This window comes from Hyperolius riggenbachi, chromosome 11, assembly GCF_040937935.1.
Source record: "Hyperolius riggenbachi isolate aHypRig1 chromosome 11, aHypRig1.pri, whole genome shotgun sequence".
Classification (NCBI taxonomy): domain Eukaryota; kingdom Metazoa; phylum Chordata; class Amphibia; order Anura; family Hyperoliidae; genus Hyperolius; species Hyperolius riggenbachi.
Genome location: NC_090656.1, coordinates 10956204 through 10968976, shown reverse-complemented (window position 1 = coordinate 10968976; position 12773 = coordinate 10956204). Strand labels below are relative to the sequence as shown.

The 12773-nt window shown below is 46.7% G+C and overlaps 1 protein-coding gene across 6 annotated transcripts in view; it reads left to right on the top strand.

Annotated features, from left to right (window-relative positions):
- FCSK (fucose kinase) overlaps window positions 1–12773 on the top strand; it is a 108819-nt gene that overhangs the window by 26726 nt on the left and 69320 nt on the right. For all 6 annotated transcript variants that reach the window (XM_068259696.1, XM_068259697.1, XM_068259700.1 and 3 more), the window contains exons 6-12: window positions 230–302; window positions 2867–2964; window positions 3039–3119; window positions 4087–4206; window positions 9182–9329; window positions 12294–12415; window positions 12502–12603. In XM_068259696.1, coding sequence (XP_068115797.1) covers window positions 230–302; window positions 2867–2964; window positions 3039–3119; window positions 4087–4206; window positions 9182–9329; window positions 12294–12415; window positions 12502–12603 — 744 coding nt within the window. The remainder of the gene's footprint in view (window positions 1–229; window positions 303–2866; window positions 2965–3038; window positions 3120–4086; window positions 4207–9181; window positions 9330–12293; window positions 12416–12501; window positions 12604–12773) is intronic.

The window sequence follows — 12773 nt, the reverse complement described above, 5'->3', positions numbered from 1 at the left end:
CTGCATCTGGGCCGTGTAGGATGGAAGGCTTGGCTCAGTGTATATACAGTATACATAGTTCAGCACCTGTGTGGGTATATTTGGACTGCAGCTTGGTGTATTGTTGTTGGTGGGGTTGGAATTAGCACAGTTTACATTGGTAGACATACATTTGGAGTCTGCATGGTTTATTTGTGAGAACTCTTCCCATTGTCACTATTGTCAGAGTTGTTTGTCTGATTCCTCCTAGCTGTGTCCAGGCTCTCCCCCCGGTGTCTGGATCTGCAGCACGGACATGATGCTGAGTCTGCCTTCCAGTCCACGTAAGTCCCGGGAACCCTCCTGTGGCTCAAGTATCTCCTTCCTGCATCTTTATATGCCTTTCTGTCATCTTCTCATCATTTCTCCTTCTTCACTTGTCTGCCTTCTTGTCTACTTATATAACGAGGCGCATGTGAATGCTTCATAAAGTGTGTTTTGAGGTGGTAAGATAATACAAATAACATTTATATTGTGATTTTCTCCTAGCGGACTCAAAGCACCAGAGCTACAGCCACTAGAACGCGCTCTATAAGCAGTAGCAGTGTTAGGGAATCTTATTTATTTATTGTATTTATAAAACGCCAACATATTACGCTGTCTTGCCCAAGAACTCCTTACAGAATTGTAACGGACTCCTTACTAAAGAGCCAAGATGCGCACCCAGGTCACCTGTGTCAGATGCAGAGCCCTTAAAGAGACACTAAAGCCTCTTTTTTTTACCTAATTTTTTTATCCAGTACTATTCATCATTACATTCTAAGCTAATTTGTTGCATCCGTGCGGCAAAACAAGCGATTTATGGCCCAGAAATAGCCCTGTAAAGTTCCAGGGCTTGCAGACTTTACTTTCTGGTAGAGGCAGAGCTGTACGCAGTAGCCCTGCCTCCTCTCCAGTCAGACTCCGACGATCTCCGCCTCTCAGCCTTCTTTCACTGAGGGGCGGGGAGAGGCGGAGATTGACAGGCAGCAAAATGTGCGACCTGCAAAGTCGTGGAACTTTACAGGGCTATTTCTGGTCCATAATAACTCATTCTGCCGCGGTGATGCGGCAAATCGGCTTAGAATGTAATGCTGAAGAGGACTGGATAAGAAAACAAGGTTAAAAAAGGAGACTTCAGTGTCTCTTTAACCAGTACACTATCAATCCAGTTAAAGGGGAACTGAAGAGAGAGGTATATGGAGGCTGCCATGTTTATTTCCTTTTAATCAATACCAGTTGCCTGGCAGCCCTGCTGATCCTCTGCCTCTAATACTATTAGCCATAGCCCCTAAACAAGCATGCAGCAGATCAGGTGTTTCAGACTTTAAAGACAGATCTGACAAGACTAGCTGCATGCTTGTTTCTGGTGTTATTCAGATACTACTGCAGAGAAATAGACCAGCAGGGCTGCCAGGCAACTGGTATTGATTAAAAGGAAATAAATATGGCCTCTGTATGCCTCTTACTTCAGTTCCCCTTTAAAGGATACCTGACCCGAACAGCATAATATAAACTAAGCACAGTGGTATGTCTAAAGAAAGTCATACTTTGAAACAAGGAAGAGGGTGGCTTGTGGCGTTCGCTCATCCCCCCTCCCCCCACCCCCGTACACAACCCTTGACCACACCTTTTATGCCCAACTAAGTTTCCACCCATATTGCCTTGAACCCTGTATGTCTGCACTGGGTAGAAGAAGTGTTGACCCAGAACTTCTTCCATGCTCAGCCTCATTTTGACAATGAAAGTGCCTGTTTTTGGAGTAAAACAGGAAAATGTAGGAAGGAAAGAAGCTTGCAAAAATAATCTGTAGAGGTTGAGTATTGTGCTAATATGTTTATTTTTATTGTATTCTTTCAGGTCAGTTGTCCTTTAACCACTTCTCTACCACGGGGTTTTTCACCTAAAAACCACAGCAATTTTCACATTTAAGGGAGGCAAGGGTTAATGGGCTTAATGGGGGTATAATTTATTTAAAAAAAAACTCACTGATGCTGATCAGTCACTAATGCTGTGTTAGTTATCTGAGATCCTCTCACGAGTGATCTCAGTAACTGTAACAGCATAGTGACTGATACAATGTTTACACACATTCTGCATGAATAAGCACTGTCATTGGCTTTGTGAACACATGTTCACATCAGCCAATCACAGACCAGCATGTGCCCGACGCGTATGCACGTCCGCGTGCACGCGAACGCGGACGCGATCGCGCACGCGAACGCGATCGCGCACAGCAGGAAAATAAACAGGAGTTGCCTATCTACGCCCCTGTGACTCAGGTGAATTTTAAAGGGGCGTAGATAAGCGTGGCAGAGGTTGTTAAGTGGTTAAAGGACACCCGAAGTGAAAATAAACAAATAAAATAAACAATTGTATCTATCCTCCTTCTCCTAAAAATGACTCTTTAAAATATTCCACGTTTTATTTTATATTTACACCTACTTTTTAAGTTTTTACTGTTTTATTGTTTTTGTTCAATGACACATTCTTTGACGTATGTCAGAGTTAAAATCTATGAACCATTGACCCTTTTTATCTCTTTCCTGCTCTCAGAAGCCATTTTCTGCTAGGAAAGTGTTTTATTGTTGTAATTTCTTATCAGGGAGGGTCACAATTTAGTCTGATACAGGAACTGCAACTTACATACCTGATGTTTAACTCTTTGAGGCAGAGAAAGAAAAAAAGGAACACAGCCTAGTTACTTGTGTGCTTGGCACTGTACATACACATGTCTATCTCATCATGTCACGTCACCTCGGGTATCCTTTAAGGCGGGTCTATAAGACTCCATTGGCAGACATGCCTGAATAAATCCAGGGTTGGTCTTGCATGACTACAGTAATCCAGGTCTCTGTGTACTGTGCAGGAATAGACTGGAGTCAGTTCCGTGGCGCCCGAGTCATCTCTCTCCCGGGAACTCCAGAATACGCCCGGAGTCACGGGGTGTATCTGATGGATAAGCAGGTAGGTGGCCATTTTGGGTGGGGTTGGTGGAAACAGGCGGGAGTGCAGCTGACAGGGCCTCTTCTGTCTTCCAGGGAACAGTGAAGGACATCATATACCGCGGCTCTGAGGAGAGAATCCGCGCCTGTCTCCTGGAGGATCAACATGTTCCGCTGGTACCTCCCACTGCTGTGCTTCTTTTATCATTGCCAATGTCTGGTTCTCCATATGGCTATTCCTTCATGTACTCCCAGAACTACACACCTGAAGTGAGAGTGATGTGGAGGTTGACTTATTTATTTCCTTTTAAACAATGCACATTGCCTGGCTGTCCCGCTAATTCTCTGCCGCTAGTACTTCCAGCCGTAGCCCCTGAACAAGCATACAGATAAGGGGCTTGCACTGAGATCTGACTGGATTGGCCTCATGCTTGTTACAGGTGCGTGATTCTGAATTACGCTGTTTTTATCGTAATTTGGGCTCCATCTTTTGACGGTGCCGAAAATACTGACTGACTGCGGCTATAGCCCTAATTCACATTATGGCCTATGGTAGCGCCCAAATTGCCGTTGCCGCTTTTGCCTGACTTGGGCTCCGTATGCCTCTCCCCTCAGGTGTGCTTTCACTACAGAATTCCAAATGTCTCCAGAAGTTTTAATGTTGTTTTGCTAATATTAACTGTGCTGTATTACTGCTACTTTTTCTACTGCTAGCTTCACGTCACTCTTGTCTTTCTCTCCACTCTTTCATTCTCTCTTCCCTCTCGTCTTTCTCTTCCCTCTCACGCTTGTCTTTCTCTCCACTCTCTCTTCCCTCTCACTCTTGTCTCTCTCCACTCTTTCACTCTCTCTTCCCTCTCACTCTTGTCTTTCTCTCCACTCTTTCGCTCTCTCTTCCCTCTCACTCTTCTCTCTCCACTCTTTCGGTCTCTCTCTTCCCTCTCACCCTTGCCTCTCTCTCCACTCTCTTCTCTCTCACTCCTGTCTTTCTCTCCACTCTCTCTTCCCTCTCACTCTTGCCTCTCTCTCCACTCTCTTCTCTCTCACTCCTGTCTTTCTCTTCACTCTCTCTTCCCTCTCACTCTTGTCTTTCTCTCCACTCTGTCACTCTCTCACCCTCTTATCCTCCCCTTGCCTCTTTCAGGTCTCTGGAATAGTCTTCCTGTCATCAGAAGCCACGGAGCGTTTCCTCCACACTCTCGCCACCCCTCCTCTGGATGGCTGCACATATCAGGGGCTGGACTCCGGCGCAGAACCTCTCCAAGTATATTTTAAAAAAAAAGTTTTTTTTATACAGTATTTTTTTTTTTTTTTGCAGAGAACTAAACATTTTCTTTGAAGCTTTCATTCATGAAGGTTGTCTGACATTGGGATTGGGCAGATCTCCGCTGACTGGTGCTTGCTCAGTCATTATAGACTTTGCCTCCTATAATATATTGTATGAGACTAACAATACATCTGGCGAGGAAAGGCCAGCACACAGGCCCAGATGTACATCACAGGAGCCTATAGGCACAGATGTCCTGGCAATTTAGACTCCGCCCTCCATGAACCTACAAACCCCCACCGAACTGCACCGCTAGTGTGCTGGCTGTCCCAGCTGTCACTGCTTCCTTACTTCCCTTGCTTGTCATAGGTAGCAACAGGTGCCCCTTAGTATTAGGTAGGCAGAGGTACCCTCAATATTAAGATGCTAGAGGTGCCCCAAGTATTAGGTAGCTAGATGAACCTCAGTAGAGGTGCCCCTAAATGAAGGGAGATCTAATTAGTGAAATGCAGGGAGCAGGGTGAGTAACCTCCCATTTACACTCTCAGCAGGACTCTGCATAGGGAAGGAGGGAGGGAGGAGCTTGGGGAGGGGAGTGAGCCTCCTTTCCATCATCAGGCGCCTGTAGGCACGTGCCTACACGGCCTTATGGTAAATCCGGCCCTGGCTGCACTGGAAACCTGTACACCATGGCATGAATTACATGTTCTAATTATTCTGCCAATTGAATTCATAAATATTTAAAATGGTATTAACCCACAGTATTGTGTTTATTATAGCAATACCTATAAGACCCTGCCTTCTAACAAAGGATACCCAATGTGACGTGTGACCTGATGAGACAGATGTGTATGTACAGTGCCAGGCACACACATAACTAGGCTGTGTTCCTTTTTTTTCTTTCTCTGCCTGAAAGAGTTAAACATCAGGTATGCAAGTGGCAGTTTCTGTCTGAGTCGGGCCTGGGTCAGACTACAGTGTGACCCTCACTGATAAGAAATTACAACTATAAAACACTTTCCTAGCAGAAAATGGCATCTGAGAGCAGGAAAGAAATAAAAAGGGTCAATAGTTCATGGATTTTAGCTCTGGCATACTTCAATGAATGTATCAATGAGCAAAAACAATACACCAGTAAAAACTTAAAAAGTAAACTTAAATATAAAATTGTGGAAGATCTTAAAAAGTCCTTTTTAGGAGACGGAGGATAGATACAACTGTTTATTTCATTTGTTTATTTTCACCTCGGTATTGTGTTACTTTAACACAATACAATCTTTTAGATTTTTCATTTTTTCTTTAGAGTTGAATACCATTTTAAGGGGTTGATGCACAAAAGCACATTAATATTGCCATGCACAGCAATATTACAGTTACTCCTGGCAGCGTGTCTCACTAGTTGTGCTATTGGCATTTCCTGGGGAACTTGAGTAGCAGCGTACGAGAGGAATCGCCGCCGGGAGACTTGGGCGCAGGATACAGCCGATATACAGCTTACCCTCCTCCTGCACAAGTCCTGGCGGTGTTAAATACTATTCCCCCTCCAGGTCCACATGGATGGTGGGTAATGAAATAATTCAGCTTCCAGCTATTGCGAATTACAGTGTTTTAAAAGTAACTTCAGCTCTAAAGTTACTCCCCGTGTGCCGCTAGAGCCGTGATTCCTGTTACGGTCTATGGTGGCGCCGGCTGCGCCCAAGTCTCCTGCGCTTTATTGGAAGTGTTCGCGAGTAGCGTGCCTGTTTATATGGTAATGCGTGTAACTAAAGGTTAGCAACGATAGTGCTAATTGAGTATCGTGGGTCGCGCTAATAGTGGTAAACGCTGCCGGAAGTAGCGGTAATATTGCAGCGCGCTGTCTGTGCACGACAATATCGCCGCGTGTTGCACACCCCACAAAGCATGCACAGGTGATCCCTGCAAGATATAACAAGGCAGTACACAGAAATAACGAATAGTATTTATTTCTGGCTGTTCTGCTGATCTATTTGGCTGCAGTAGTGTCTGAATCACACACCTGAAACAAGCATGCAACTAATCTAGTCAGATCTGACAAAAACGTCAGAAACGCCTGATCTGCTGCATGCTTGTTCAGGGGCTATGGCTAATAGTATTAGAGGCAGAGCATCAGCAGGATAGCCGGGCAACTGGTATTGCTTAAAAGAAAATAAATATGGCAGCCTCCATATCACTTGGATTCCCTTCAAGCCATACATCCCCCTCGGAGCCATTACATTTGGCCCCAGGTGGTTTTCCCCACTTTGCATTATGTTTGACCCACTCCAGACCACCAGGGAAGCTATATTGGAGGTGAAGCACTAGCCACCAGGGAAGTCCTATAGGAGAGGGAGGGGGACAGCACTAGATACCAGGGAACTGTATAGGGGAGGTAAGGGAGCCACTAGTCACCAGGGGAACTGTACAGGGGTTGGAGGGGGGCCATTAGACACCAGGGAACTGTATAGGGGAGGGAGGGAGGAGGGGGCACTAGACACCAGGGAACTGTATACGGGAGGGAGGACCACTAGACACCAGGGGAGTGTACAGCATGGTGGTGTAGTGGTTAGCTCTCTCGCATTGCAGCGCTGGGTCCCTGGTTCGAATCCCAGCCAGGGCACTATCTGCAAAGAGTTTGTATGTTCTCTCCGTGTCTGCGTGGGTTTCCTCCAGGTACTCCGGTTTCCTCCCACATTCCAAAAACATACGGATAAGTTAATTGGCTCCCCCTAAAAAAAAATTGGCCCTAGACTACAGTACTTACACTGCATAATATAGACATATGGCAATGGTAGGGATTAGATTGTGCGCTCCTTTGAGGGACAGTTAGTGACAAGATATATATATATATACACTGTACAGCGCTGCGTAATATGTCGGCGCTATATAAATACTAAATAATAATAATAATAATAATAATAGGGGAGGGAGGGCACTAGACACCAGGGAACTGTATAGGGGAGGGAGGAGGACCACTAGACACCAGGGAACTGTATAGGGGGGAAGGGCACTAGACACCAGGGAACTGTATAGGGGAGGGCACTAGACACCAGGGAACTGTATAGGGGGGGGGCACTAGACACCAGGGAACTGTATAGGGGGGGCACTAGACACCAGGGAACTGTATAGTGGAGGGAGGGGGACACTAGACACCAGGGACCTGTATAGGGGAGGGCACTAAACACCAGGGAACTGTATAGGGGAGGAAGGAGGACCACTAGTCACCGGGGAACAAAATAGGGGTTGGAGGGGAGCCATTAGACACCAGGGAACTGTATAAGGGAAGAAGGTGGCCAGTAGAAATTGTGGTTGGTCCGGGACTTGGTCCCAGTGTTTAATTTTGGCCCACTTTGTGTTTGGGTCTGACACCCCTGCTTTAAGCACAGCTGCACAGTGTATATTCAGCATGAAATCTTTTGACCGCCCCCAGCCGCGTCGCCCTAAATGTACATGTACAAACCCACCCCTGGGGCCCATGCATTGATTAATACTTTACCTGTCCGCTGCTGTCGCTGCACTTTACTTTTTCATGTGCGCCCTGCGTAGTTACCGGCGTTTTGCACGCGTGTGATCTCTGCCGAATGTTTGGTTACTGAGAGTACAGAATATTCCTGGTCTCCAAGAATGCTCTGGGAGGGGAATTTCTGCATAGCTAATCAGCCTAGTCTAAGCAACAGTGATGGGGCAGGGGTACATACCAATATACAGTAATATATAGATATAGGAAGTGTTTCTGATGCTGAAACATGGAAAATTACTGTAAAAGTGGGTGTCCTGAATAATTTACTGCATTCTACTATATATCACTTCAGTGCCCCTTTAAAGAGAGCCCGAGGTGGGCTCATAAAATTAAACATAGGCTACCTGATCCGGGGGGCTGAGCGGATCAGGTAGCCGCCAGAACCACTGCTCTCCGCCACTCCTGTGGGCTGCGCTGGCTCACTTTCACTTATTCCCTCCCCCAGCATGCAGAGAGGCGGGGAGAGGCCGGGGGCGTGGCCAGGGAGAGAGAGCTGCCCAATGGCAGCTCTGGAAAGCCTGCAGGAATGCCCATGGGGCGTTTTGAACAGGTAATCCCTCTCCCACATGTTTACCCTTGAGATAGTGACAAATATTTTCGCTAATCTTGGGTGGCTATAGCGCGGCAGTGGGGGGGGGGGGAAGATCGGTGGTGTGGTGACACAGAGGCATGTCATGAGGTAGAGAACATACCTCTGTGTCCCATCTGCCCCCCATGAAACCGCCTCGGGTTCTCTTTAAAGAGAATCTGTATGAAAAAAAATGCCCCTAGGAGTACACGCCTTCGGGGGGGGGGGGGGGGGGGGGAGGGGGAAGCTGCTGGATCCTATCGAGGCTTCCCCCGTCCTCCCCCCGTCCCACGGTGGTCTTGCAATGCCACTCAGAATGGCAGCCATGTAAATATTTACCTTACCGACTCCAGCGCAGTAGCGGCTCTCGGCTCGAAAAATAGATGGAAATAGCCGATCCCCGTCTGGTCCGCTCTACTGCGCAGGAGCAAGTTGCCTGTGCAGTAGAGCGGACCTAACTGGAATTAGCGCTATTTCCGAGTCGAGAGCCGCGATAGCGCCGTCACTGGAACAGGGAAAGGTAAATATTGCACAGCCTGGCAAACTGTCGGCTGTGTGTTCCGTGGGCTGCAGCGAGACCGCCATGGGATAGAAGAGGATGGGGGAAGCCTCGATAGGATCCATAGGATTCCCCCTACTGAGGTGAGTACACCCCCAGGGGAATTTTTTATTTTTTTTTACAAAGTCTCTTTCTTTAAGACTGTACATCTTCTTCATGTCATCGGTAGTTAGTACTGTGCAAGCGTAGAATACTGGGAGAGCTGGCACTGTATGATCTCGCATGGCCCAGCTGATGTTATAACTCTGTGCTCTTGTATGATTGGCAGATAGCAGGACTTCAGTACATTTAATGTGGTGTTGGCTCTGTGTGATTTTGTGCCTGGCAGATATCTCTGTTCCTGGATGTGCTGATGAGTATGTGTCAGAATGTCACGGAAGAGAAGTTTCTAGATGGAAGCCCAGGACTCACTGACCGTACAAGAAGTGCCCGGGCTCTGCTATGGAAGGAGCTCCACGGCCTTCCCCTGAGCATAGGTAAGCCGTATCTGCAGGCCTCGCACAAAGCACGCCGCTTAAAGGAACTCTATCGATTAACATGTTTTTTTAACCGGGGATTGAGAGAGTTCCTGAAGTGCTGGTAAATAATGATGTATACATTTTACTTGCTTATCTCTTTTGTTTACAGTATCAAATTCCTTTCACTCTTAACTGAAGGCAAATCTGCTCTAATCTGACGGCAGAGTGAACCATGAGGGGAGAGGGGAAATTCCCTCACAGCACATCTGTTAACCCTGTGTGTGTGTGAGAAAGCTCCTTAGCAGCTGCCTGTCTTTGACTGAAGTGTCTGAAGAGAGCAGAGGAAGTGTAACTTGTTATAAACATTTGTAATTGTCTGTGACACCACAGCTTTTCATACTTTTTTTTTACTTTCAGAGAAAAATACTCTGTAGTCTGATATGCAAAAAAACAACACTGGCTGTGCATTAAAGCAGACACCCCGTTAGAGAATGATTTGTCCCAATAGCGCTAAATCCTTAGAGCTTTTGCCTCTGATATTTAACATGAAAAGTAGGAAAATGTTTACATAGCTACATAGAGAAAATTTGAACATTGTTATTTTAGAACACTTGATTTGATAATGTTCCTTTAAAGGACTTACGAGGCCAACTGTGTAAAAAAAAGTTAATTACTTGCCTCTCCGTTTCAGGCACGCAGGACGCCGTCCGTGCCGCTCCGCCGGGTCCCCCCGCTCATTATCCCCCTGGGCCGGCTCCCGACCCCACGGCCCGGGTCGGGCTCTCCTTCCCCTCCAAAGATGGCCGCTTCCTCTGGCCGCGGCTGCGCAGTCCGCCTGGCTGCGAATGCGCTACGTAGCGTGGATCGGAGGGGTTGGCCCTAGAGCTGCGCAGCCGCATTCGCGGCCAGGCGGACTGCGCAGCCGCGGCCAGAGGAAGCGGACATCTTTGGAGGGGAAGGAGAGCCCGACCTGGGCCGTGGGGTCTGGAGCCGGCCCGGGGGGATAATGAGCGGGGGGACCCGGCGGAGCGGCACGGAGGGCGCGGACGGCGTCCTCCGTGCCTGAAACAGAGAGGCAAGTAATTAACTTTTTTTACACAGTTGACCTTGTAAGTCCTTAAACACATTTAGCTGGGTTGCTTCTGCTCATGAGACCTAACTGTGGATGAAATGTGTTAAATTGGGGGTCACTTCAATAATGCAGCATACTTGCATTATTTAACTAATTGGAACCTGAAACAAGAGGGATATGGTGGCTGCAATTTTTATTTACTTTTAAACAATACCAGTTGCCTGGCAGTTCTGCTTATATTTCTGTAGTGTCTGAATCCCAAACCTGAAAAATGTGTTGCAAATCCAGTCAGACTTCAGTCGGAAACATCTGATCTGCTGCATGCTTGTTCAGTGTCTATGGCTAAAAGTATTAGAGGATCAGCAGGACAGCCAGGCCAAAACAGGAAAAAAGGGCGCAGGAGCCTTTGCAGAAAAAAGGATGCAGCCATAGGCGCCCATTATAAAAGCCGCGTTTTGCGGCAAAGAAAGGAAATTTGAGCGCACTGGGTTCCCGATAAAATTGTGGGTGCCGAGGCATGCCGATATGCAAATTGCAGCGTTACATAGCAGGTTTGGAGCACCTGCTGTGCAATGCTGCAATTTGCATGTCGGCATGCTGCAGTGCCTACAATTATATCTGCATTTAGGTTAAGACATAGTAAAATATCACTGGGAGATGTGGGTGCAGGGTAAAGCCGATAAATGACACACCATGCTCCTGCAAAAGTCGCTGTGGATAGTGTAGAAAAAAAAGTTATCAAGCTGAAGTCATGTTTGGCATTGGTCCTAACCATGTATAGAGCTGAACTGACATGTTCCTTATTTTCAACTAACTTTGAGTCTCACTTTGAGGCTGCATTTCCACTTGTGCGGTGCGGAATCGCCGGGAAATCACCACAGACGAAATCGCTTGCGGGTGCGATTTTGCAAGCGGTTTTCCCGCGATTTCGCATAGGGTAGTAGGTGGGCGATTTTAACCATGTCACTACCTGTGTAAATTAACATCACCTCCTATGCGAAATCGCGGGGAAAAACGCATGCCAAAATTGCATGCGATTTCCCTATTAGGTACATTGTATGCGATTCGCTTAGCGGTGTGCGGGGAGCGAATTCTGACGGCTCTGCCGTGCAGATTTTCCCCGCACACAAAAACGCTCCGCACAACGCACAAGTGGAAACAGGCCCATCCACTTGTATTGGCTGTGCGAATCCGCAAGCGGACAACGCATGCGGATTCGCTATAGTGGAAATGAGCCCTAAGGGGTAGTTTACATGGCCCTTCAGTTTAGCTGTCATTGCATCTGAAAACCATGAGAGATTAGAATTCTGTGTACACGAGCCCTAAATATCCTGTATAAATGGATGTATTTGTTAATTGTTCCACCTGCTGGTTGGGCTGGGAAGCTTGTTTCAATCTTGTTTTACTACTGTGCAGTAAAGATAATATGGCTTCTTATGGAAGAATCAAGCCTGGTTGGTTGTCAGGACCTTAAAGGACGCTTGTAGTGAGAGGGATATGATGGAGGCCATATTTATTTCCTTTTAAACAATACCAGTTGCCTGGCAGCCCTGCTGATCTCTTTGGCTGCAGTAGAGTCTGAAACAAGCATACAGCTCATCTTCTCAGACATCCGTCATAAACATCTGAAGTAATAGAGGCAGAGGATCAGCAAGACAGGCAGGCAACTGGTATTTGTTTAAAAGGAAATAAATGTCAGCCTCCATTTCAGGGGTACTTTCAGCTTTGCTTTTATAATGTCAGAGACCTCTCTTATATGAGTAAACTAGTAGAAGACTTTTTTGCTGTCAGCTTGCTGGTGGAGGCTCTCAAAATGGAACGTTTATCTGTAATGTTTCATCGGTATGTATTTTTTTTTTAATAACAACCTAAAGCCAGTATTGTATAAACCCCCTATCCTCTACTTTCAGTGTACATCCCTGATGGCCGATATGAGTACCTGTCCCTCAAGGCTCACGATCACATCAGTAATCTGGTGAGAGCGGCGTCGCACGGAGCCTCTGGCAGGAAAATGGTGCACTCATTTGTCACAGTATGTGGAGGGGCGGAGCTTGTATGTAGGCGGGGTTGGTGCCAGGGATGGCTGTGCAATAAGTATATTTCTGTGTCTCTGCCTAGCATCCAGATCTGATTGAAGAAGGCAGTTGTGTGATGAACAGCCTGCTGAGAGGAGAGGTGTCTGTGTGCCAGGGTAGCGTGGTACAACACTGCCACCTGCAGGTAGGTTACGCTGGTGGTAAGTCTCCTTGGACTGCTTTCTGTTCGTCACCTTAAAACGCAATTGAGCACCTGAAATATATATATATATATATATATATATATATATATATATATATATATATATTTACTGTATATATTTATTTTTAAATGCCCCCCCATGGGTTTGTAAT